This window comes from Anolis carolinensis, chromosome 6, assembly GCF_035594765.1.
Source record: "Anolis carolinensis isolate JA03-04 chromosome 6, rAnoCar3.1.pri, whole genome shotgun sequence".
NCBI lineage: Eukaryota > Metazoa > Chordata > Lepidosauria > Squamata > Dactyloidae > Anolis > Anolis carolinensis.
Genome location: NC_085846.1, coordinates 9,933,007 through 9,959,098, shown reverse-complemented (window position 1 = coordinate 9,959,098; position 26,092 = coordinate 9,933,007). Strand labels below are relative to the sequence as shown.

At 40.7% G+C, this 26,092-nt stretch overlaps 2 protein-coding genes and 1 long non-coding RNA gene across 9 annotated transcripts in view; 2 read left to right on the top strand and 1 right to left on the bottom strand.

The window, feature by feature from the left end:
* siat8g-r2 (alpha-2,8-sialyltransferase 8F) overlaps positions 1–10,243 on the top strand; it is a 22,882-nt gene extending 12,639 nt beyond the window's left edge. For 5 of the 6 annotated variants that reach the window (XM_008124079.3, XM_008124078.3, XM_062984432.1 and 2 more), the window contains 3 exons: positions 3,367–3,479; positions 6,207–6,293; positions 7,192–8,376. In XM_008124079.3, coding sequence (XP_008122286.1) covers positions 3,367–3,479; positions 6,207–6,293; positions 7,192–7,654 — 663 coding nt within the window. In that variant the 3' untranslated portion in view covers positions 7,655–8,376. Of the gene's footprint in view, positions 1–3,366; positions 3,480–6,206; positions 6,294–7,191; positions 8,377–10,184 lie in introns of those variants that run through there. The other variant, XM_062984434.1, reaches the window with a different exon arrangement.
* Positions 9,438–26,092, bottom strand: siat8g-r1 (alpha-N-acetylneuraminide alpha-2,8-sialyltransferase). Of its 2 annotated transcripts, none has more exons than XM_008124074.3 (8): positions 25,618–26,092; positions 22,110–22,271; positions 19,805–19,879; positions 18,896–19,048; positions 18,376–18,520; positions 13,937–14,049; positions 13,082–13,168; positions 9,438–11,995 (listed from the first exon to the last, which is right to left on the bottom strand). In XM_008124074.3, the coding sequence occupies exons 1-8, from the start codon at positions 25,644–25,646 to the stop codon at positions 11,533–11,535; spliced, it is 1,227 nt and encodes a 408-aa protein (XP_008122281.2). In that variant the 5' UTR covers positions 25,647–26,092; the 3' UTR covers positions 9,438–11,532. The 2 variants fall into 2 exon arrangements, with proteins under 2 accessions (XP_008122281.2, XP_008122282.2); XM_008124075.3 differs by having other exon boundaries at positions 22,110–22,338; positions 25,618–26,089.
* Positions 12,077–15,215, top strand: LOC134299985 (uncharacterized). Its single transcript, XR_010007253.1, has 3 exons — positions 12,077–12,120; positions 13,060–13,193; positions 14,228–15,215. It is a non-coding gene; the product is annotated as an uncharacterized LOC134299985 (long non-coding RNA).

Sequence of the window (26,092 nt, the reverse complement as noted above, 5' to 3'; positions counted from 1 at the left end):
CCTCCTCCCTATGACTTCCCTTCACGTATTTGTACATAGCTATCATGTCTCCTCTCAGCCTTCTCTTCTGCAGGCTAAACATGCCCAGCTCTTTAAGCCGCTCCTCATAGGGCTTTTTCTCCAGACCCTTAATCATTTTAGTCGCCCTCCTCTGGACGCTTTCCAGCTTGTCAACATCTTTAATATAAGACGTTTTTCACAAGAATAAAGAAAAGGAACAGGTAGGGTACATAATTCATACATAGGGAAAAGACATTGCACAAGGAAAATAATATTGGAAAATGTGTGTCAATACAGGAAACGCAGAAAGATAAGCAGTGAGAAATAAGGGCAGGCATGTGGTTTAAAATTGGCTAACTCTTTTGTCTGAATAAACAGGGAGTGCTTTTGTTTGTCAGGAAAGTCCTTTTAGAGGTTTGTTTTGCATTGCTTTTGGATGTGGGAAACTAGTTTGAAATAGCAAAGGTGCAAACAGTTTGGGAAGGAGTACATAGTAATGCATATATGTTGCCATGCTGTTTTCCTAAGCCCCTTCTATACTGCCATATAATCCAGGTTATCAAAGAAGATAATCCACATTATCTGCTTTGAACTGAATTATATAAGTCTACACTGCCATATAATCCAGTTCAACGCAGATAATCTTTGTAGAAGAGGCTCCAATCCCATGACACCATCATGAAATTGTTTCCCAACTTTTATATAGAGGTTTTGCCATTATAAGCGACTGGAATGTTTTTTCTAAGGCTTTGATAAATTGTAATATGAGGTGTTTGGGAACCCAGTTGCTTTTGACCTTGCCCGTCACTAAAATTTACCTCCAAAGAATTTATCTAAAATCTCAGGCAATACATTGGGCCTTAAACTGGAAGATATTTCCCATCTTGGGAAAATAAAGAATCTCCATCAGCAGAGCTTGAAGGGGACTCTGCCTGAGAGCCTAGAGGGCTGGGCTAAATAAACCAGTGGTTCAGACAAGTATAAGATTGCTGTACGTATACAAAACATAGTGATTTGGCCAATTGAATCAACGTATAGCCACAATGGCCATGCTAGGTTTGCATCACTTGGGTATCTGCCTTGACAATGTTGGGAATAAATGAAATTCCTTGATTTCCTGAGATCTGGTTTTTCAGAAGTTAAGCTACAGACGATTGATCAGTAGCAGTGACAACAATGGCCAAAATCCAGTTAGTACACTCTGGCCATTTTTTTTGCAGGCAATTATATTTTTACAGTAGCTGTAAAGGAAGTAAGAGAAAGTTCTGTGGGACAACTTGATTTCTAAGATGGTCTTCCAAGAACATCCTGGCTCCCAGGACTCATCTGAATGCCTTTGGAAAAACAAGGCGCTTAGAACTGACAGGCTTTCATAGAATCATAGAATCGTGGAGTTCGAAGAGACCTCACAGGCCATCCAGTTCAACCCCCTGCAAGAAGCAGGAAAATCTCATTCAAAGCACCCCCGACAGATGGCTATCCAGCCTCTGCTTAAAAGCCAGAATTGGACACAGTATTCCAGGTGTGGTCTGACCAAGGCAGAATAGAGAGGTAGTATGACTTCCCTGGATCTAGATGCTATACCCCTATTTATGCAGGCCAGAATCCCGTTGGCTTTTTTCGCTGCCGCATCACATTGTAGGCTCATGTTTAACTTATTGTCCACAAGAACTCCACGATCTTTTTCACACATCCTTCATGGTGATGACAATTTTGTCATGTTTCCTTTGTGACTGCTATCCCTGCAACCTTATTCTTTCTGCGCTGATATACTTCAACCTATAGCAGAGCAGTTAGGTCAGTGTGCATAGCCAACAGGGTCTCAGGCAATAATGGAATGGATATTACCCCAACAATTGTAAATATGTAAGACCAGGTGAGGAAATGATAATGTGAGATCTCAGCATGTTCACAGCAAGTTTTATCTTGTCAAAGCATTTTGTTTGCCAACCTTAAAGAGATCCATGCTGCAATCAGAAAACCAAGCCAGGCATAAACTCACATTATTGAACAATCTCATCAGCAATTGGCATTCAGATTGGTACTATATAGTTGAAGGATTTTCTTGGCTTCGTATCATGATTAATAGCTACTGAGAGCTCTATCCTTTACTGGTTTGCCTGATGCCATGCTAAGACCATCTACATTCACCACTATTCTCACTGCTAAATAAATATTTTATGAGTTTTAAAAGAAATATTTCTTTTTTTAATCCTGAACTGATTCCCAGTGGGAATTCGGTCATATGTTAACTTTGGTATCTAGTTTTGTGACATAAAAGCTTCTAGACCCAAACATTTTTAAAAAGAATCTTTAGACTGTTTTGAACATACAGTAGAGTCTCACTTATCCAACACTCGCTTATCCAACGTTCTGGATTATCCAACACATTTTTGTAGTCAATGTTTTCAATACATCGTGATATTTTGGTGCTAAATTTGTAAATACAGTAATTACTACATAGCATTACTGTGTAATGAACTACTTTTTCTGTCAAATTTGTTGTATAACATAATGTTTTGGTGCTTAGTTTGTAAAATCATAACCTAATTTAATGTTTAATAGGCTTTTCCTTAATCTCTCCTTATTATCCAACATATTCGCTTATCCAACGTTCTTCCGGCCCATTTACGTTGGATAAGCGAGACTCTACTGTACTTCACCGTGTAACAATCTGAGTATTCAAGAACTATAATCTGAAACTATTACAAAATAAACTATTAGAGATTTCTAAACCCAAACATTTTTAAATTCTTAAATTTTTAAATTCTTAAATTATTTTGAACACACGGCACCATGTGACTATCTGTATCCAAGAACAATAATCTGAAACTATTACAATGAACTTGGATATTATGAAATAGGGTGTGTTTTCTAACAGTAATCAAGATGTATATTGTCTTTTACTAGAATAAATCTGTAACTCCACCTATATAAAAATGCTTTTATTGAATCTAGGACACTGTAGTTTACTGAATTAAAGTTGAAGAGGGCTCATAGGTCATCAAGTCAAACTTTCTGCTCAATGCAGGAACTCAGCCTCCTTCTACACTGCCATGTAATTCAGATTATCAAATCAGATAATCTGCCTTGAAGCCACTACAGCCGAATTCATGCTAGAATAACACAGAATATAACAGATAGAGATGTGTGCAAGTTGTTAGAATTGTTAATTCTGGAATGATACTCGCTGCATGAATTTTTTTTTAATGTAAATCATTTGTACATTTTTCTCTCTCCTCTCTCTCTCTCTCTCTCTGTGTGTGTGTGTGTGTGTGTGTATGTATGTGTGTATGTGTATATATATATATATATATATATATATATATATATATATATTTGTTTCTACTCCCTGAAAAAATCTAGATATCGCCTTTCTCACATTCTCGGTATAAGCATTGTGCAGTGGTGGGCAATAGTGGAATCTTGCGACAAAGCCGCTGTGGACAAGAGATCGACCTGGCAGATCTAGTAGTCAGGTAACTTCTTCTTTCTTTGAAAGTAATGGGTGTGATGACTCATGGGCCATGTAGTCCCGCTCCTAGTACTATTGAGGCAGATGAAGAGGAAAACTTGGGTTTCCCACCGTTTCTGCCAGATTTGGAGCCCTTGCACCTGCAAGATGTTTGCCCACAAGAAGTCAGCCAAACAAGCCTTGAACAGAAATCTCCCCCATTTTCTCGCCGGGATTATTATAATCAAGATAGGGGCGCTCGAGAGGCGACTCGCCGGAGCGCCAGGATAGCTGCCAGACAATTAGCTGATTAAGTCTGTTTCCCTTGGGAAACTTTAAGGAGTCATGCATCTGGACACAGTATAGGTTTCGGTTCTTGTTCCCCAGAGAAAGTGTTCCTTGGCGGGAAAACAAGATCCTATATAGGTGTTTGCCCGCACAGAAATCCTTGCGGAGTCAATTTGTCGGCTAGAGGAGTGAGATCATGTGTAGAATTCGTACTCCAGTTCCCAGATCCCGGATCAAGTTTCCAGCCCAGCCTTGTACCATGGACTTCTATGGACTCAGTTCTTGATTCACGTTTGCCTTGCTTCAAGTTTGATCTTGCCAATTTTCAAGTCTTGCCTTGCCTTGTATTTTAAACCACGGACCTTGCTTCTCAGATTCAAGCCTTGTTTTCCAGTTTCCTTCGGATTTACCTTAAGCCTCAAAGACTATGGACAGTTCCCCACACTATTGCTTGCTAAATAGTGTGTGTTTCGGTGGAGTGGATTATAACTTTGGGCTTTAATATCACATATTGGACATTGTTTTCCTGGACTATATTTGACCTTTCCTGTAAGGTCTACTCCTGAACTATATTCTACACTTGTTTTTTCTGACTTTATATATTCCTTTAATAAAGATATTAGATAGATTCTGGCCTCTGCGCATGGTTATTGGTGCTCTGCAGCCTGGGTCCTGACAATGGGTTATTTTTTTAAGTAGAAAAGGCCATGGGGGTCTCCAAGTCCATATTTTACATATATGAACCAGCCTTGTGCTTGAAAACTGAAACTGCCCCTGTCAGACAATCAGTCCATGTTGATCAATGTTGCCAACATAAATTAGAGGAGTTCCACATCCTAGGGATAGTAGATTCTCGTGCATTCTGATTTTTGTCTGCTTATCTCCATGGAAGAAGAGTTGTTACCTCGAAGAGACAACCTCCTCACAAAGACCTTCAGAAGTCTTCAGTTATGCTTGAGATCTTCTGGTGGCCTCTGGCCTATTCTATGCCTTTATTCACCTTTGTTCTTGAGGGCTAGAAAGGAGTTTGGCCTTCTTCTTCACCTCCAATGCCATGCTGCTTCTATCTAAGACACAAGTGTGAAGCTCAAGACCAATTCTGGGCACCTCAATTGAAGGGAGATGTTGACAAGCTGGAAAGCGTCCAGAGGAGGGCAACTAAAATGATCAAGGGTCTGGAGAACAAGCCTTATGAGGAGCGGCTTAAAGAACTGGGCATGTTTAGCCGGCAGAAGAGAAGGCTGAGAGGAGACATGATAGCCATGTACAAATATCTGAGGGGAAGTCATAGGGAGGAGGGAGCAAGCTTGTTTTCTTCTGCCCTGCGGACTAGGACGCGGAACAATGGCTTCAAACTACAGGAAAGGAGATTCCACCTGAACATTAGGAAGAACTTCCTGACTCTGAGAGCTGTTCGGCAGTGGAACTCTCTGTCCCTGACTGTGGTGGAGGCTCCTTCTTTGGAGGCTTTTAAGCAGAGGCTGGATGGCCATTTGTCGGGGGTGCTTTGAACGCGATTTCCTGCTACTTGGCAGGGGGTTGGACTGGATGGCCCATGAGGTCTCTTCCAACTCTACTATTCTATGATTCTAAAAAGAACACCAACCACTATGTAAATACTGTAAATGTAATTGGCCCTCTTTATCCATGGATTTTTCCATCCAGGATTCACTGGCTCTTTTAAATCAACCCGAAGGCTGATGTGGCCCTTGATGAAAATGGGTTTGACACCCCGATTTAAGAGTTCAGCTCCTAAAGCCTCAAGGATCTGTGGAGGCAAACAACTCCTCATACTGAAGTTAGAGGTGTTTGAACTTTTCCTCTCTGGATATTTCCTCTAATAGGGATATGACATCACAGAGGGCAATTTGTGTTGAGGACTGACTTCATACGACACTGTGCAGTCCCCACTTGAACCAGAGGAATCTTAACAGAGCAGTATGATCCACATTAAATGAAAGGAACAAGGAAGAACTCAAATGTATATTCCCTTTGGAAGGACTCGTGTGTGACGCAGGGAAACAGGCCTTGCTTTTCTGAATTATGAAAAGGAAGGAAGGAGCCTCATCTGCAAAATGGGAAAATACTGTTTCTGGAAGGCAAACAGGATAACAACCATTGTAAAATTAATGCATTTGAGAACACTAACTGGTAGGGTTCAATGCTGAGGAATCCTGGAATCTGTAATTTGGCGAGCATTCTTTGTCAGAGAAGGCTATAAACCTTATAAAACTACAACTCCCATAATTTCATAGCATTTAAAATAGAATCAAAGTACATGGCAGCTAATGGGATATCAATACATATAGATGTACTCACACTCTCTTTGTCCCTGAAAGCATAGAGAGAAAATGAGAAAAGCTTTAAAACCTCAGCAGCAGGTCTTGATTTTATTTACAGAGCCCAAAATACCATGTATTTGACAACTGACACTGAGCCTAATGATTTTTACCCCCCAATCCAGATTCAACCTGCCTCCTTTGATGTTCCCTGAAGATACCGGAACTAAGACAACCTTGATGACCATCAACCCCAGCATCCTTAAGGAGAAGTAAGGGGATAGGAGCAGCATTTAAGAAATTCTTAACTCTACATCAGGTTATTGACTTGTATGTATGATAGGGATGATGTGTGTCACTGAACAATTACAGCATATTAATTCATGGTATCATCCTATGAAATCTTGGAATTTGAGAATTTTAGACACTTATAGAATGGTATTTTAAAATTCTCAGTCAGAGCTGGGATTTCATAGTTACACTGGGATGATTCTGTGATTCTTAGTGCTATAGTGTAGTGTGAAAGGGCTACAATTACTGCTATAATTGCATTGTGTGAAAGAGATTTGAATCAAAATGTGCATTACTAACTCAAGGCAAGTAATCATAGATTTTCTCCACCATTTACTTCTTCTCACCATTTACTTCTTCTCACTAAGTCTCTGCATTCATATATGCAGCTTTCTTGTATATCACCCTGGCTCAGCATTATCTGTTATCATGACCTTTAGTTCTTCAAGAGCTTTTGGAACTGAAGATGGCAAAGGACTGAACAATGGTGCTTCTGTACACAAAGCATTAATTCTACCATCAAGCACTTTCAAAAAGCTGGCATACAGTTCATGCCTTTAATTGGCCATTTCTTTAAACAGGCATCTCTTATCATTAATTATCATTAATTTCCCTCTGCATACAATAAACACAGGTTCCACAGTAACAGATGCAATCAGAATCAGTCTGGAGTGAGTATACACACATCCAGATAACTATTGCTAAACTCTGTGAGCATCAAGCGTCCCTCTCTCAAGCTTCAGTCTCAACAGTCATGGAGCTACCCTATATACTCATGTATAAATCTAGAAGAGTCAGTCAAAAAAGCATTAAAAAGATTTTATGATTCTGAGCGCTTCTATTTTTCTTAAAGCAGGATTCGATTCTTTCTTCCTCTAGATTCCATTTCTTGCAGAAAGAATGGGATCTCTTTGTAGATGCCCTGAACCCGTACGTCAATGCTGTCTTCCTCATCCCAGCCTTCACTCATCCAGACAATGAGGGCATGGCCTACCGTGCCCTGTATACCATGGAGGCAATGGGGCTGGGAAAGAAGGTCTTCTTCTTGAATCCAAAGTACCAGCGTAGCCTGACTGACTACTGGAGGGGTGAACGCTCTTGGTCACCACGTCTCTCCTCCGGCTTCATATTTATCAACATGGCTTTGGAATTTTGCCAGCACATCACCCTCTATGGCTTCTGGCCCTTCTCGCGTGACCTGGATGGACAGGCTGTCTCTTACCACTACTACGATGACGCTTTGCCCAGTGATACTGCACACAACATGTCCACTGAATTCTCACATTACCTTCACTTGTACTCCCAGAAAGTGTTGTTCTTCCGATATGGAAAATGCATATGAGGTATGTGTAGGAATGGGACCCATGGGCAAATAGACTGAGTAATAGGTTTCTATTATAACACCAGCTGTATGACTGATCATCCGGAAGTGTAAAAAATTGGTCAATTTGGCTTTGGAGGAAGCTGAGATTTAGGAAGTCACACATTCTCCTTCCCTGATTCTTCTAGGAGTATTTTGTGCTAGCAGTTTTCTCTTTCTCAAAGCTGTACATACAAATCAAGTAGTCTTTTGCAAGGTACATAAAAAGCATGAATTTCCTTCTAGCAGGAGCCTTTTTTTTTGCCTATGGCTGGATCTGCACTGCCATATATTGCATTTTGGAACTGTATACCCATACAATGCAGTTTAACTGCATTGAACTACATTATATGGGTCAACATCAACCATATAATGCAATTCTAAACTGCATTATATGGCAGTGTAGATCTAGCCTGTATCCTCACTAACTTGTTCTAGACACATGGTGAACCTCCACTATCTATTCCACCAAAACCTTTCTCTCTCTGCCCACTTTCTCCCACTTACTTACATCACTAGTAGTAGAACAAGCTTTCAAAAATGCTTGTTAAGATTTAGCTGAATGGTACAATTGATTTTTAACTGTTAATTCTCTTTGTATACTTCTTTCTGCTTATATTGCAAAGTATTGTTATTCTCATTTTACTGTGGAAAAGCACAGATTGGCTCAAATAAATACAGATGTTTGGCTTCATCACCCATCACTCTTGGTGACAATGGTTATTCTTGGCAGCAGTTCACTTAAGCCCTTTCCTGTTTTCTAGCTGTATTGCACCTGGTAACATAACATGGATCCATAGCACGAATCCAGTCCAATATCATTATGTACAAAATGATTTCAAACCTTTCTTTAAACCACTAGGTAAACCCCAAACCATGGAGAGCAATATAAGCCATCTAATATCTTTTGCCTTCAGCCCAGCCCTTCAAGAGATCTGTTTCCAAAAATCCATGGAAAGTGACCAGGGGTGCATCTATACTAGAATTAATGCAGTTTGATACCACTCTAGCTGCTATGGTTCAATACCATGGAATCCTTGGAAATGTAGTTTTACAAGATCTTTAGCCTTCTCTATCAAAGTGTGCTGGTGGTGCCTCACTACAGGTCCCAGCTTTTTCCTGAGCTGCTTACAAAGGGTCAGTAGTTGCTATTTCAGCCCCAACTGCCATATAATGTAGTTTGAAACTACATTACATAGTCAGTTCAGACACATAATGCATTATATGACAGAGCACATCCCACCCTAGTTTCCTGGTATAAATCTAGCATTGAATTATTGCCATCGTTTTTAAGCTGCTCTGAGTCTCCCTTTGGGGGTGAGAAGGGCAGGGTATAAGTACACTAAATAAATAAATTATATTAGCATACTGAAAAAAAAATTAGACGAGCCATTTCAAGAGAAAACAAACAATATTGAGTATTCCTTATCCAAAATACTTAGGACCAGAGGTGTTTTGAATTTTAGATGTTGGGGTGCCTGTATTTACACACATGTAAACAATGAGAGATCTTGAAGATAGGATCTAAACACAAAAAACATGTATGTTTCAAATGCACCTTATACACATAGATTGAAGGGTATTTTGTATAATATTTTGTGCATGAATCAAAATTTGTAGTTAACCATTAGAGAGCAAAGATGTCATATTACTCCCTCAGCTCCCCATGTTTATAATGTCAAGTGCTTTTGGCTTCCACAAGAACTGCGGGTTCAGAGGCCTGGTGTGCTGAGCTTTCCAGAAGGCCAAATAAGACACAGACAGGGAGAAGACAAAATCTTAGGTTTATTCTCAATGATCAGGGAGGATGTCAGTAGAGAAAGCACTCCAAAGAACTGACATGTCGCAATAGCGACATTTTTATTCATTTTGACAGGTATTCAAAAAACCTATGCCACCTAAAGATGGTAGTGCACACACTGGTAACCTCAAGGTTGGACTTCTGCAATGTACTTTTACATTGCTCTACCTCTGTACCAAATTCGCAAAGTCCATCTGATTCAAAATACAACAGCCAGATTGGTTATGGAAAAATCTAGCATATTACCCCTATCCTAAAGTCACTCCACTGGCTACCAATTAGTTTCTGGAGAAAGTACAAGGTGTTTGTTTTGAGCTTGACAGCCTTACATGGTTTAAGTCCAGGTGACCTACAGGATCGTCTTCTACCGTACAATCCGCCCTGACCTCTTAGGTCCTCTGGGGGACGGTTATTCCGGCTCACAAGAACCCGACTGGCAATTGTCACCCAGAGGACCTTTTCAACGGCCGCCCCAAGACTGTGGAACGACCTGCCAGAAGAGCTCCGACAGCTAAATGGGCTGTCAAAATTTAAAACCCGCCTAAAGACCTATCTTTTCTGACAGGCCTACCCAGACAGTTTTAAGCATGAATTTTAAACTTGTGCCCTGTGTTTTAATCTGTATCCTGTGTATTTAATATGTATTTTATAGAAATACGTTTTAATGTGTATCTTTTATAAAACTACATTTTAATATGTGTGTTTTTTTAGAATTTTTGCAATGTTTGTGTATTTGCTGTGACCGACTTTGAGCCATGAGCAGGCAGGTAAGAATGAAAATTATTTTTTGATACACAACAAGATTAGTTCACAGCCAGCAAGATCACTATGCTGGCTTTTGTATTCGACCACATGTCCCAAATGTCTTGGAGTATGTGATGTATTATGTATGTGATGTATTCTTCTTATTCGATACACAACAAGATTAGTACACAGCAAACATGATCACCATGCTGGCTTTTGTATTGGATCACATATCCTACACTTCTCAAGTGTCTAGTACTACATAATGTATTGGCGAATAATGCCTGCATATCCGAGTAGGGTGGCCTTTTGCAGTTGACAAATGGTATTTTTGTCAGCGCTGCTGGTTTTCAAGTGCTGGCTAAGGTCTTTAGGCACTTTCCCCAGTGTGCCAATCACCACTGAGACCACCTTTGCTGGCTTGTGCCAGAGTCTTTGTAGTTTGATCTTTAAATCCTAGTATCGTGCCAGCTTTTCCAGTTGCTTCTCATCAATTCTGCTGTCATCTGGGATTGCAACATCGATGATCCATACTTTGTTTTTTCCATGATTGTGAGGTCAGGAGTATTGTGCTTCAAAACTCTGTCAGTCAGAATTCGGAAGTCCAAGAGTTCATTTTCTGTAATTTTTTCAGGCTTGTGATCACCATTCTTTGTCACAGGCAGATGGTATTTGTGGCACAAGTTCCAATGGATCATCTGAGCAACAATATTATGTCTCTGCTCGTAGTCCGTCTGCCTGATCTTGCAGCAGCTGAGTATGTGATCCATTGTTTCGTCTGCTTCCTTTTCAGAGTCTACATTTGGAATCTGTAGTCGATTTTCAGTTCTAGCTCTGATGGCATTTGTTCTAATTGCTTGTTCTTGGTCTGCAAGAATGAGGCCCTCAGTCTCCTTTTTCAAAGTTCCATTTGTGAGCCATGTTTTTTCCATTGTCAATTTTGCTCTCAATTTTTTTCTAGGAACTGTCCATGGAGAGCCTTCTTTTGCCAGTCTTCTATTATTATTGTTATTATTATTCCAAGGAAAACAACCATAAAAATGTCCTAACTTATTTTATCCCCAAATGCCAACTAGAAGGTGTGGAGAGGGATTTTTGTCACATTTCATGCCCTCCTGAACCATTTCTTAGAAATGAATGGGGAGTGACAAAAATGCCACCCATAGATACTAGAAGGAATTTAGCGGCCATTTATTTCTGGGTATGGTTGAAGTGCACCTGTTTAAAGTATCCTAGGGTGTTAATGTAGCCCCTTGGGCTTCCACGGTTGTCCACATCTGGTTTAGGAGATATTTCCAACCCAGGCATAAAGCTGTCACTGACACTTGCCCACTCGTAATCGCAGGACACCTTCAGCATACATGCTGAGATAATACGAGAATTCTGTGGGCATGGCATGTACCCCGGGCGTGGGCATCATGTTATCGTAGTAGTGGTGAGGAATTGATTGATTGTTCAAGTCATATGAGAAGGGCCAGAAGCCATAGAGGGTGATGTGCTGGCAGAACTCCAAAGCCATGCTGACCAACATGAAGCCTGAGGAAAGCCGGTTTGTCTTCAAACCCCTTTTCTTCCAGAAGTTTGCCAGGTTGCTCAGATACTGTGGGTTCAGGAAGAAAGCCTGCTGCTCCACACCAAAGTCCTCCAAGGTGTACAGCACACGGTAGCCCAGAATGTTGTGTCCCACAAAGGATAAAACAGGGAGGAGGAAGGTGGCATCACTGTAGGAGTGCAGAGCTTCTACAAAGGGCTTCCGCCGTTCCTGCAATAACTTGAATCTGTAAGGAAGAGGGAAAGGCGGCATTCAGGCTATGAAGACACATATTCTTACAATGTCATTCCCACATACTTCCAAAATTTCAGATACATGTACGTGATCAAGCAGCATCAGTGTACAGTCGTTGTATTTATTTATTATTTATTTCCATCATTTCTACCCCGTATCATTTAAGAGACGAAAGTGGGGTACAACAATACCAACAACAACAATATCTAAGTTATTAATGGGGAACAACACACAAGTTAGGAGTAGCTATTGCAGTTTACTTTTGTCTGAGCCTACTGGAAATAGATTTTCCCCCCTCATCTCCTCTTCCTCCTGCTAAGTTAACCGAGTATCAACTACTTTTGCACTTTGAAATCAGTTTACACAACTGAAGTAAGTTGAATCCAAAGTGGAGAAAGTAGAGGCGAAGAAAGAAAACAGGACCTTTTAATAACAGCTGAAAAGTGAAAAAGCAGAGAAATAATTGGGACCATCTCTGCCCAAATGAAATTGCTGGAGAGTATGAAAAGAGCCAGGATCTGCTATCTTTGCCAAGGCAACTGGATGTGCTGATTTCTTTCTTAGGTACATCTCCCAGTGCTTCTAACATCAACACTTTGTGTGTTAACTTCAAATTGAAAAAGGTTGGCTATCCGGACTAAAAAATGATATATTTATGATTATTTATGATCTGCTATCCATTGTATTTTTTATATTTAGAGGCTAAGTATCCCTTATCCAAAATGCTTGGGACCAGAAGTATATAGGATTTCAGAATACCTGTATTTTCAAATGATCTACATAATGAAATATCATGGAGAAATGGACCAAGTCTAAACCCAGAATGCACTGATATTTTATATATACCTTATACACATGACCTGAAGATAGTTTTGTTTGATATTTTTAATCATTTTGTACATGAAACAAAGTTTGTGTACACAGTCATCAGAAAGCAAAAGTGTCACTATCTCAGCCACCAATGTGTATAATTTTGAAGCATTTAAAATTTCAGGATTCCGCATAAGGGATGCTCAGCCTGTTTTTAATTAATGCATTTATATTTTTTCCTAAAAGTATGAGCTATCCCTCTCCATACCTATTCTGAAGGATGCTGGGGTTGATGGTCACCAGGCTTGTCTTTGTTCCTATATCTTCAGAGAAGTTCATGGGAGGCAGGTTGAACCTGGATCATTTATGGAGAGAGAATGGTGAGGAGGCATCAAAAGCTGTGTCATCAGTCAAATAATGTTCTTTTCCATCCTTAATTCTCTGAATCTACTGTTCTTCATCATTGGCCAGGCTGACTAGAATAAAAAAAAATAAAAAAATAGTCGGTCTAAAAATCTTTAGAAGGGTACTTTAAGGTCCCATCTACACATGTTGTAAAATCCAAAATGATGTGGATTATAGGGGCTAGGGGTGACTAGAAAATGCACATCCATATGGAAAACACATGTTTTAAAAAGTCAACAGAAAGTCCAAAATTGGTGATAAAATGCACTGCAGCTGATCAGTGCATGGATGCTGCAGAGCAGAAATTCATGAAGAACATGTGTATGCATTCATGTAAACAGTGCCACCTCTGAAAAAATTGAATAAAGGAACCATCTATGGCGATATCAGGTAAACAAACCCCCTTTTTTCTCCCTCCCTGAAAAGAAATAGTTTTCCCCTTCTTCTTATTGAGTTGGAAGATTAGCTCCATTGCTGATTCTCGTCCAATGGGCTGCTGCACTTCAGTGCATTTCTCCAAACAGGATGAGAAAAAAATGATGCCATTCTGCTGGATTGACTCAGCATGAGGGGAGCTATGTGGACGCCGTAGGAGCTGTTTCGCAGATCCCGCGTATATGTGGAGACTCCAGAGTGAAACTGGATTCCTTTAATCCACATTCTGTTCCGGATTATGTGGCTATGTAGAAGCAGCCCACTGAACTTAAAGAAAACTTACCTAATTACTAGATCTGCCCGGTCGATCTCCTGCCCGCAGGAGCTGTTTAGTAGGATGCCTCCATTGCCAACCACTGCACACTTCCTATAAGAAGTGTCCATAAAGGGTGATTTCTAGATTTGGAGGTGGGAGAGAACAGAAGTAAATATAGTTACATGATGAAAATTTCTCAATAAAAAATCAAAGTTACTTGAATTATGGAGATAACTGTATGTCATTGAGTATCATTCAAGTATTCATAACCAATCATAGCCTTAACCAGTGTTGTATTGTCCTTTAATTTCATTTCAGAATGGAAGCTTCAATGGAATTGCTGCGTCCCAGAGTCCATAACAGGCATGGGCAAACACTGGCCCACAATTCCTAACAGCCGGTGTTGTAGTCCAGCCTATAATAGTGTCTGATGTGTCTGATGTCAATGAGGTTTCTGGGTCTGTGTCTGATCGCAATGGGGATGATGAGGTAATTGATAGGCCTGCCTTTGGGCTGAGGTTTCTGCAGAACACAGGGACTATGCGCAAGGCCACATTCCTGAGAGAGGCCTTCCACAGATTTTCTCTTAGAATTGGTTTTCTGAGGAGGATTTGTCAGATGCAGATGTAGAAGTTAATGAGCTTGAAGATAGACAACAAGACTTTTGTAAATAAAGAGAAAGTTCACAGGTCCTTTGAAGGTCAGCCTGTCTTCAGGAAAAGAGGGAAGGTAAAGTGTCATCTGGTGGGAAAGTGAAACGGATTGTGTTCTTCTCGCTGAATGAAGCAGGAAAGGTTTTTAAAAAAGAGATAAGATGAAGCTTTTGAACTCAGAGTAGTCAACATCCATTATTCATGCCAATCTTCCCAAGTTTCTGCTCTGTGATTCCAAGTGGATTTCTAGTTTCATGGTTCCTGTCTTGCCAAGTTCCTGTTCTGTGATTTCAAGTGGTTTCCTAATTCTGTGGTTCCAGTTTTGCTAAGATCGTATTTTGAATACTGGGATTTTACGCTGCCTTGTGTTTCTGGATTTTGCAACCTTGTACTTTGTGCTTTATGCTTGTACCTTGGAAGTTATGGCCTAATAGTTACATTTTGTAGCTACCTTTTTGGACTATACTTTTGTATCATTTTTATTGCTTGGCATTTATATATTCTTCAATAAACTGCTTGCTGATCATACCCAACTGGTGAGGTGTTTTAAGGTCAGAGGAGTATCAGCTCTGGGATACAATAGCCGGTAGGAATTGTGGGAGCTGAAGCCCAAAACACCCAGAGGGACAAAGTTTGCCCATACCTGGTCTAGAAAATCCCATAAGAAGCTAAAAATCTAGGATGGTATGAGCACTGTAGAATTAATATAGCGTGATACCACTTTAACTGTCATGCCTTGATATTATGGAATCCTGTGTGGAATCACCCTCTTTGGTAGAGAAGGCTAAAGACCTTGTGAAACTGTTGAGTGGGTCTAGAGCCTGGCATACTATGCTACACCAAAGGTTGAATCAGGACACGAATCAGGTTTAGGTGAAAAGAACAGAGGTTTATTCTTTCACGACAAAGGATGTCAGAATAGAGTCTGTGCTCCCAAACATCTAACATGCATCACTAGAAAATATATTTATTCATTTTGACAACCTTTTGGAATGACCATGTCAGCCTCTGATTGGCTGAGAAATGGCAGGGCTAGGATCCAGGCTCCTGTTGACTGGGGATACCCTCTGATCTCATTGCTGGTTGGGGTGGGAAAAATAAACAGCTGTCATTTGTTGGTTTGAAGTTTTACTCATGCATGGTTCCCTGAACTCAGGAATTTGGTGAGGTAACATGAAAATGAATTCTTAATTGACTTAACAATGTAATGGGTACATGCAAAGGAGTGAGTCCGGTAAAGTCACTGAGAAATTATGAATGATAACAGTACAATGGGTGAAACTTCTCTCGTGACTTGTGCACTGACTCTCATCAGTGGATATCAATGAAAGCTGGAAAAACTTCTCAATGACAGTAGAAAATATATCAATGGATTTATCAAGTTGTTAGAATTTCATCTAAGAGCAGGGAGAGCTTTGAATGTGCCTGAAGCACCTCTTCCTTTCGCCCTCTGCCCTATTGCAATGATATTATGAAACTGGGTGCACACATCTAGGTGTGGTTAGACTATTTCCTTTTTAGCTGAATGTCCTTGAGGTAGCATGTTTAATAAAGGGATTATACAAATTCCTTCTGACGAATAACCAGTCTGTTTCCCAGAAGAGTTTTTATTAACCAAGAAAGAGGTGAGGCAGAGGAAGCAGTCTGCTGGACATCACAAGGCTTTGGCTTTGCCAGTTCATGAAAATTCGTATAACTTTTTGTAACTCTTACTTTATCTTATTTGATAACAAAACAGCAGCTTCCATGATTCCATAGTATCAAGTAATGAATTAGAGTAGTGTCAAACTGCATTAATTCTGCAGTGCAGATATACCCTTGGTTTCTTTGATTCAACTGGACAGAATTTTGTTATCTTATCACTGAGATTATTGTTGCATTCTCTAGTAATTCCTGTCCCATAATGTATACAATGTCCTATAATCCATCTCAAAATAGATATGTTATCGAGACCGCTATCAGATATTGTCAGGAAAATTGTAAGAAAGGGCAACAAATATGCTGGGACACCTTCCCTATGAACTAAAGCATTTGTGACATGGAAACTAAAGCATCTGTTATTGGTCTTTTAACCCAGAAAAGACTTCAGGGAAGACATGGTAAAGGTTTATAAAAATATGCCTCCTCCCCATCAACCAAATTTGGAAAACTGTTAACCTTAGTTAGCCATCAGAAGCAATTCCATAGAGTTGTTGAAGGCTTTCATGGCCAGGATCACTGGGTTGCTATGAGTTTTGTGGGCTTTATGGACATGTTCCAGCAGCATTCTCTCCTGATGTTTTGCCCACATCTATGGCAGTCATCCTCAGAGGTTGTGAGGTCTGTTGGAAACTAGGCAAGTGGGGTTTATATATCTGTAGAAAGTCCAGGGTGGGAGAAGGAACTCTTGTTTGTTTGAGGCAAGTGTGAATTATGCAATTGGCTACCTTGATTAGCATTAAATGGCCTTGCAACTTCAAAGTCTGGCTGCTTCCTGCCTGGGGGAATCCTTTGTTGTGAAATGTTAGCTGGCCCTGATTGTTTCATGTCTGGAATTCCCCCGACTCCTGAGTGGTGGTCTTTATTTACTATCCTGATTTCATGGTTTCCTTGTTCTATTGAAATTGTCCACATGCTTGTGGATTTCAATGGTTTCTCTGTGTCGTCTGACATGGTGGTTGTGAGAGTGGTCCAGCATTTCTGTGTTGTCAAATAATATGCTGTGTCCCGGTTGGTTCATCAAGTGTTCTCCTGTGGCTGACTTCTCTGGTTGAGTTATTCTGCAGTGCCTTTCATGTTCCTTGATTCGTGTTTGGGCATGTCTGCATTTGCTGGTCCCTCTGTAGACTTGTCCACAGCTGCATGGTATACGGTATACTCCTGCAGAGGTTAGAGGATCCCTCTTGTCCTTTGCTGAATGTAGCATTTGTTGGATTTTCTTAGTGGGTCTGTAGATAGTGGGTAGGTTGTTTCTCTTCATTAGCTTCCCTATGTGGTCAGTGGTTCCCTTGATGTACGGTAAGAACACTTTTCCTCTGAGTGGATCTTTGTCTTTACTCTCATGGCCTGTTCTTGGCCTTACAGTTCTTCTGATGTCTGTGATAGAGTATCCATTGGCCCACAGAGCCCAGTTTAGGTGGTTCAGTTCACCTTGGAGGAGATGGGGTTCACATATTCTTTTTGCCTAGTCTGCCAGGGCTTTAATTGTGCTTCTTTTTTTACTTGGTTGGAGTTTTTATAGGTATCTGTCTGTGGAGCCCCGGTGGCGAAGTGTGTTAAAGCGCTGAGCTGCTGAACTTGCAGACCGAAAGGTCACAGGTTCAAATCCCGGGAGCGGAGTGAGCACCCGCTGTTGGCTCCAGCTTCTGCCAACCTAGCAGTTCAAAAACATGCCAATGTGAGTGGATCAATAGGTACTGCTCCGGCGGGAAGGTAACGGCGCTCCATGCAATAATGCTGGCCACATGACCTTGGAGGTGTCTACGGACAACGCCGGCTCTTTGGCTTAGAAATGGAGATGAACACCAACCCCCAGAGTCAGACATGACTGGACTTAACGTCAGGGGAAAACCTTTACCTTTACCTTATTTCTGTGTGTAGGTTTTCTGTAAACTGTGTGGCCCAATTGCGGATTGGGTTTTTGGATGACTAGGACCCGATGGCTAGGTCCATTGTATTCTAACCGAGTTCCTTTAACTGGCTAGGCCAAAGATCATATCAAGAAACTTCCGCTTATGCAGTGCCTACTGTTCTATTGTTATACAGCCACTGCTGTATTCACCATCCCTTCCCAGTTCCACACCATACAAATCCCAAAGAAAGAAATTCCCACACCTCTGGCAACAGATCCAACAGCTTAGTATCCACCCTCAGTTTGCGGGTTGGGTTCCCATCGAAGATGATATATGACCCCAGTCGTATGTTCTCCTTGGTCGTCACGAACCTGAAGGAAGCATTGCAACATTGCTGCAGCTGTGTTCTGCAAAAGAGACTGGCAATATGTTAGAATTACAGGCATACCTCTGTTAACAAAGCCTCTGATAAAGAAGCTCTTTTTATGAACTTTTTTATTAAACCTTTTCCTTTTTCTTCTTTTCTTCTGTCCAGCTGGAAGTGGGTTTTTTTAGCAGCATTGGAAGCATTGTGGCTATGGAATCTTCCTGTTTTCATGTTATTTCTGCCTCTGGTACCATTGCTTCTTTTAAAGAAGCAAAGCCCTGGAATACACCTGCTTCATTGATTAAAGGTGCATCTACATTATAGAATTAATACAGTTCAAAGCCACTTCAATTGCCATGGCTCCATGCCATGAAATCATAAGAGTTGCCCCATGAGAGTCAACCAAAATAGTTACCTGAATTGCGCGACTGCTATAGGATTGAGCTCCCAGCGGCATTCTTGGGCAAGCAGCAGATGTTCCATTATCCTCATTTCTGTCTCCTGGAGTTTCCAGTTATTGATCATATGGATCTTCTCTTTCTCACTATCTGTCTTCTGAAAATGGATGCTAACAGCAAGTCAGAAACAAAGAAGAAAAGGAGGCCATTTAACATTCACTCATGGGATTTGCCAACAGGATTGTATTCCTGTTCCGCATGAGATCTTAGCTGTGGTTTTAGTTCAAACTTGGAAGGAACCGGCCAGTCCTGAGCCTTCTTGGAAATATAGGATTCCTCTTTTGAAGTTCATCAGAAAACTCAGCAAATATTCACTATCTCAGGCCCGATTATCTAGATTATCTGCTTTGAACTCGATTATATAGCAGTGTCTACTCATATAATCCAGTTCAAAGCAGATAATGTGGATTATCTGATTTGATAATCTGGATTATATGGCAGTGTAGAAGGGGCCTCAGAGTACATTATGGAATTAATGCAGATTGGCACCCCTTTACTGCCATGGCTGAATGCTATGAAATTCTGGAATTTATCATTTAACAACATCTTTAAGCTTCTCTGCCCAAGAGTGCTGGTACCTCACTAAACCACAACCCCTTTGATTCCATAGCATTGAGCCATTGCAGTTAAAGTGGTACCAAACTGCATTAATTCTACAGTGCAGAATTTCTGTTATCTCAAAGACAGAGAGAGGGGGGCATGGAAGATGAATCTGAATTAAGATATAGGACCAGTGCAGTAGGAGAAAGTCTAAATCTCCCACCTTGATTTAAATAAGTCATCAACTCTTTGCACACAAGGTGTCCTGTATATCTTCAAGAAACAACTTTTTAAACCTGACAAATGCACAAACCATAAGTACTCACATTCCAGACAGATTCTTCTCCTGAAATAACAGATTCAGTTCCCAGCATCTGCCTTGTTCTACTTTAGTCTTATTTCTGGAAAGAAAAATGAAAGAGTAGGATTTCAGTCCAATAATAATAATAATAATAATAATAATAATAATAATAATAATAATAATAATAATAATAATAATAATGTATTTCTTCTATTTTAAGACCCACACACACACACCCCATAAACATCTTGAAAACCATTAGTCATTGAAATTAATCATACCTTTTAAAGTGTCAGTTCAAAATTCACACGAGCAGATTATATGGAAGTGATCTTTTAGGTAATTTGGATCTCAACCATGTGGGGTTTTAAAGGGGACAACCAACACTTTGTACTTTGCTAGACCTCTCTTCTACTTCCAAAACTGGTGAGATCAAGGTTCTGAGCAGGGAAACTGTCTGGATATGTTTCATTTTAGTCTTACAATTCCTTTGACATCTTTCATTTGCTCAAGCTTCATTGTCTGGATTAGAGCTGGAGATAATCCATTGCAAATAGTAAGTCATGTAATTTGTTGATTTTCCCATTAACTATCAATGCCTAGATGCCCATAGCAAAAAAAAAAAAATTGGAGGTGGGTGGGAGGGGATGGAAACAATTTAAATTTTTTAGTGAATCATGAAAAGTAGTTCCATAAAATGAAATAATTTAAATTCTAGGACTCATTCTACATTTTTATATAGACTTAATTAAATAAATTTCTATTTCAGCTACAAAGTTTTTCTTTATCATGATGATGGGTTACATCAATATGTTTTCCACCTAAATTAGCAAGAAGTTTTCAGCCAAACGCAAATTGTTCTGATGGTACTGTGTTCTTTTGGTGTCCATTGAAGACTTGGATTGTATCTTTCCATTACACAAATGGTTACCAACCAATGCACCAATCTTCTGACCCCCTTTACTCCCAACCTCTCCTCCAAACACCACACAGTGCTTAAACTGGTCACCTTGTATATGAAATGAACAGGCTAACCAGGGAATGCCATTTCCCAGAATAAGATGCCTCTTCTTATCCACAGGAAATCCATATCCTGGCAGTGGGATCTGTGGATTTCGCAATAATTGAGCTTTCACTTGGTCATGAGAAACAGTTTTGGTCATATAAAGACCAAGATCTAACAATAACACAGCTGGCAAATTCCAACCCTGAACCTCATCCATGTGATGAGGTCCCTAGTCTAAGGCTGGATCTACATTGCTATATGATGCAGTTTGGAATTGGTCAATGAGACCCATATAACGCAGTTCAATGGAGATAAACTGAATTATATGGGTCTACACTGACCATATCATGCAGTTCCAATTTGCATTATATGGCAGTGTAGATCCAGACTAATAAAGTTTATGCTACAACTTCATGTTTGCAGCATGTGTCATAAACTAAACAGTTTGCTGTCACACTGCCTGAATTAAATGGTCATGTAGATGTGACTTAAGATATAGAAGTTCATACAAATCGGATTAGCAAATCGGCAACAGTAGAGCAGGGAAAGCTGTTGTGTTTTGGAGCCGTCTTCTCCTTTGGGTTCCTCAGAGGTACCCAGTGCCAAGGAAAAGTGATATCAGATAGCAATAACTGTCCAGTGTAAAACAGGCTCTAGTCCCTTTTGCAGAGGAAGATTGAGCTCAGCTTGTTCTCAGTGGTGTCACTGGGAAGGTGGTGGACAGGAGCTTTTTCTTATCCTCATAGAATCATGGAATCCTAAAGATGGAAGAGATCCCAGAGGCCATCCAATCCAACCCTCTGCCAAGCAGGAAAATAACATCAAAGCACTCCCTACAAAGGGCCATACAGCCTCCACAGAAGGAAACTCCACCACACTCCAAGGTGGCATATTGCTGTCAGGACGTTATTCGTAATGTTTAGGTGGAACCTCTTCTCCTGCAATGTGAATCCATTACTCTGTGTCCCAGTCTCTAAAACAGCAGAAAACAAGTTTGCACCCTCCTCAACGTGGCGTTTTTTCAAATATTTAAACATGGCTCTCATGTCCCCTCTCAACCTTCTCTTCTCCAAGCTAAGCATACCCAGCTCCTCACAGGACACGGCTTCCAAGTATTTGATCATTTTGGTCACCCTCCTCTGGACCTGTTCCAGCTTGTCCATATCCTTCTTGAATTGTTTTGCCCAGAACTGGACACAGTATTATTCCAGGTGAGGTCTGACCAAAGCAGAGTAGACTGGGAGTATGAATTCCCTCCATCTAGACACCAGACTCCTACTGATGCAGCTTCCTTTGAGACCCCTTCCTCAAATTCCTTACTCACCTCTTTACTCTTTCTAACAGTGAAAGAGTGAAGCCGACAAGAAAGACCACGCTGATGCCCAGTACGAAGTTCTGCTTCCCAAGCCGTATATTAAAGGGCATGGCATGAGCAATCATCTCCAGCCTTGAGCTTTCTCTGTTTTCCAGTTCCTTCAGGTGTGTCCTGTGTAAATGCCACAGAAGCAGTCATCAAAGACTCAGTTACACCTGAGTTGACGTGGGAAATGTGCCTTGAAAGACAAACATTGCAAGTCATCATGTAGCATCTTTCCTGTGACTGTGCCTTTACTCTCAGGTAATATCATAACTTAATACAATGATCATAAGCTGCTGTGGGGGCAATAAAAGCTTTTATATTTTCATTGTCTCCAAGAAATCCAAGAATAATTAATTACTGTAATTATTAAACTCTGAATTGCTAGAACCGACCGATGATATGAATTCTGTATGCAATACTGGGCATCAAAATATATCCAGAAAGCAGAGGTGAGCAATGGCATGGGGTGGGAGGGGCATTTTCATAGCCATAAAAGCACATTTAATATGTCAGGAGTAACACTGTATCATTTTGGTTGCCACTTTCAACTCATTTCTTGCTTACGGAAGTGAGTGGGAAGTGACCTTTCACATCAAACAACTAGCATGTTGGTTCATTTTTCAGCTATGGCTACATCCTATGGAAAGATGGTCCATCTAACAATTTATGCGGCTTTCCTGTTGTGGACCTTCAAGTTGTTTCTGTCTTGTGGCAACGCTTAAAGCAAATCTATCAAGGGGTTTTCTTGGCAAGATTTTCCACAGGGAATATGCCTTGGCCTTCCTCTTATTAGAATTTTCTGTGTTAGGAGGGAAAACTACCCAACTAGCCGGGCTGTGGCGCAGCTGTTGAGCAGCTGCCTTAAATCACTCTGACCATGAGGTCATGAGTTCGAGGCCAGCCCGTGGCGGGGTGAGCACCCGTCAATTAAAAATAAAAAATAGCCCCTGCTCGTTGCTGACCTAGCAACCCGAAAGATAGTTGCATCTATCAAGTAGGAGATAAGGTACCACTTATAAAGTGGGGAGGCAAGATTAACTAATTTACGACCTGGAATGAGGAAGTGCCGTCAGTGTGGATGATGAAGCAGCTGCTCCCCCCTGTGGCCAGAATCAAACATCCCCTCAGAAGAAGGTTAACTTGCCTCTGTGTGTGTCTCTCAGTCTCTGTTTGATGTGTTTATGGGCATTGAATGTTTGCCCTATGTGTGTTATAATGTGATCCGCCCTGAGTCCCCTTCGGGGTGAGAAGGGCGGAATATAAATACTGTAAATAAATAAATAAATAAATAAAACCAGCAAAGCATCCAAAAATGTGCAAAAACAGGATACCTATAGTTGAGCATTCAGCTCACAGCAAGCAGAGTGTGAAGTGTCATGTGGCTGTAAAGAATTTAGAGCTTAAGAGGCAATGATCCAGAGATCCATCTTTAAGATTACAAAAGGTTTATTTACAAAAATAATAACATTTCATAATAGTAAAGAACCGGGTCCTTGCTACTCTAAACCCCATCTCTTCTAGGGTTGAAAGAGAGGGAAAAATCACTAAGTACTTCATCTCTCCTGACACACAAGCAGGGAGAGATCTCACTACTCACAGTACACACTAAGATGTAAAATAGAAAGTCAAGGACAAAAGGCATTGCACCTGCAAAGTATCCGTTCTACACAACTAATCAGAATGATAGGAGAAACAGAGAGGAGAGAAGAAATAGATATATTCCAACTGTCATTCAGGAGACAGGGGGAAACAGATTTCCCTCAGCCTATTCTAAAGCTAACTAGCTCTTCCTCATTGAGGAATGCAGATGTGGGCACTGTGAAAGGTTGAACTCCAACACCGCTAAGGCTGAGAAAGTGTGACCCAAGGTCAGTGCTAGAGGCATGAGGCCCCGAAGGAGGTAGGCCTGGTAGCCTACACTGCCTGCTTTGTGGCACGTTCCCATAGACTATCATTATGTCTGGAATCACTCCGAAACAGAACACCTTCACATTTAGAATTGCACCACATAAGCAAAATGAATGGAAAAAAATTTATTTTGGCAGAAAGAGAGCCTTGTGCTTAAGCACAACTAAGCACTGTGGTAAATCCAGCACTGCCAAGGTCATCTGCCACGTTATCACACCAGGGCTTTAAAACAGGCGGTCCAGCATTTCTGCCACCTGTAGAATTCTGTGAAATGTAGTTTAGGGTGGGACCTTTTGAATTCTCAGCTAAAGAGGTCCTCACCTTCCCAAACTACATTTCCCAGGATTCTTTAAAGCCCTGATGTGATAACGTTGCTAGTGGTTTCCCACAGCTGAGCAGGGATTCCAAGCCTCTGCTCTCCTAAAGACGTGGCCCAACACTCAAACTATAGTCAGCCCTCCACATTTACATATTTGATTAATGTGTTCTCTCTAGGGTGCACATGTCAGACATAAGGCCCATGGGCCCCCCATGTCATTTTATGTGACCCTCCAGGTGATGGACTACAACTCCTGTATTCTTTATCATTTGGCATCATGACTAGAGCTGATGGGAGTTGCGATACAATAACATCTGGAAGGCTGTAGCTTGTCCTGAAAGTCAGGAGAGTGGGGATTGGATTCAGACATAAGGTTGTGTGTATGTGTGTGTGTGTGTGTGTATAGGCTAAAAGGTAAAGGCTTTCCTCTGACATTAAGTCTAGTCGTGTTCAGCTCTGTGGGTTGGTGCTCATCTCCATTTCTAAGCCCAAGAGCCGGCATTGTCCATAGACACCTTCAAGGTCATGTGTCCGGCATGACTGCATGGAGCGCCATTACCTTCCTGCCAGAGTGGTACCTATTGATCTACTCACATTAGCATGTTTTCAAACTGCTAGGTTGGCAGAAGCTGGGGCTAACAGCAAGAGCTCACCCCACTCCCTGGATTCAAAGCACCAACCTTTTGGTCAGCAAGTTCAGCAGCAGGTCAGCAGTTCAATATATTTTTATATATATATATATATACAGTAGAGTCTCACTTATCCAACACTCGCTTATCCAACGTTCTGGATTATCCGACGCATTTTTGGAGTCAACGTTTTCAATATATCGTGATATTTTGGTGCTAAATTCATAAATACAGTAATTACTACATAGCATTACTGCGTATTGAACTACTTTTTCTACCAAATTTGTTGTCTAACATGATGTTTTGGTGCTTCATTTGTAAAATCATAACCTAATTTGATGTTTAATAGGCTTTTCCTTAATGCCTCCATATTATCCAACATATTTGCTTATCCAACATTCTGCCGGCCCATTTATGTTGGATAAGTGAGACTCTACTGTATATATATATATATATATATATATGTGTGTGTGTGTGTGTTGTTGACTCTCTGTATCTACAGATTTACAGTCCATGGATTCAACGGCCTTTTGAAGGCAACCATTTACAATCTAATAACATGCAAGGAAAAGGATTGGCAGTAGAGAAAGGAACAAAATCCCGGAAATAGTCTTACCTTTTTCTTTTATAGCTTATCATGAACATTCAAAGAGGGACCCTTATTTCCTGAAATTCTTCCATTTCCCATTTAAAAGTCAGTAAAACTTCTGTTTAACCAGTTGGAAATCTTTTAGTAAAAGGACCATGGGTTTCACAAGCTGAGCAAAAACAAGGTCAAAAATTAATACCCAAGAGTTCAGTGACATCAATGTTACTGAGCTCGTGTGTGTGTTTTAATAGCCTTGGCTAGTTATTTTGGATTTCCCAATGTTATATGACGGAGGGTTTTTTTAACCACAGGAAGTTTAACTATTGGAAGAAGTCGACTATAGAATAGTACTGGAGGATTTAGACTAGGGATGGGCAAACTTGGGCTCTCCAGGTGTTTTGGACTTCAACTCCCACAATTCCTAACAGCCGATAGGAAAAGAACAAGGTTTGGATCATTGATGTTGCCATCCCAGGTGACAGTCGCATAGATGAAAAACAAC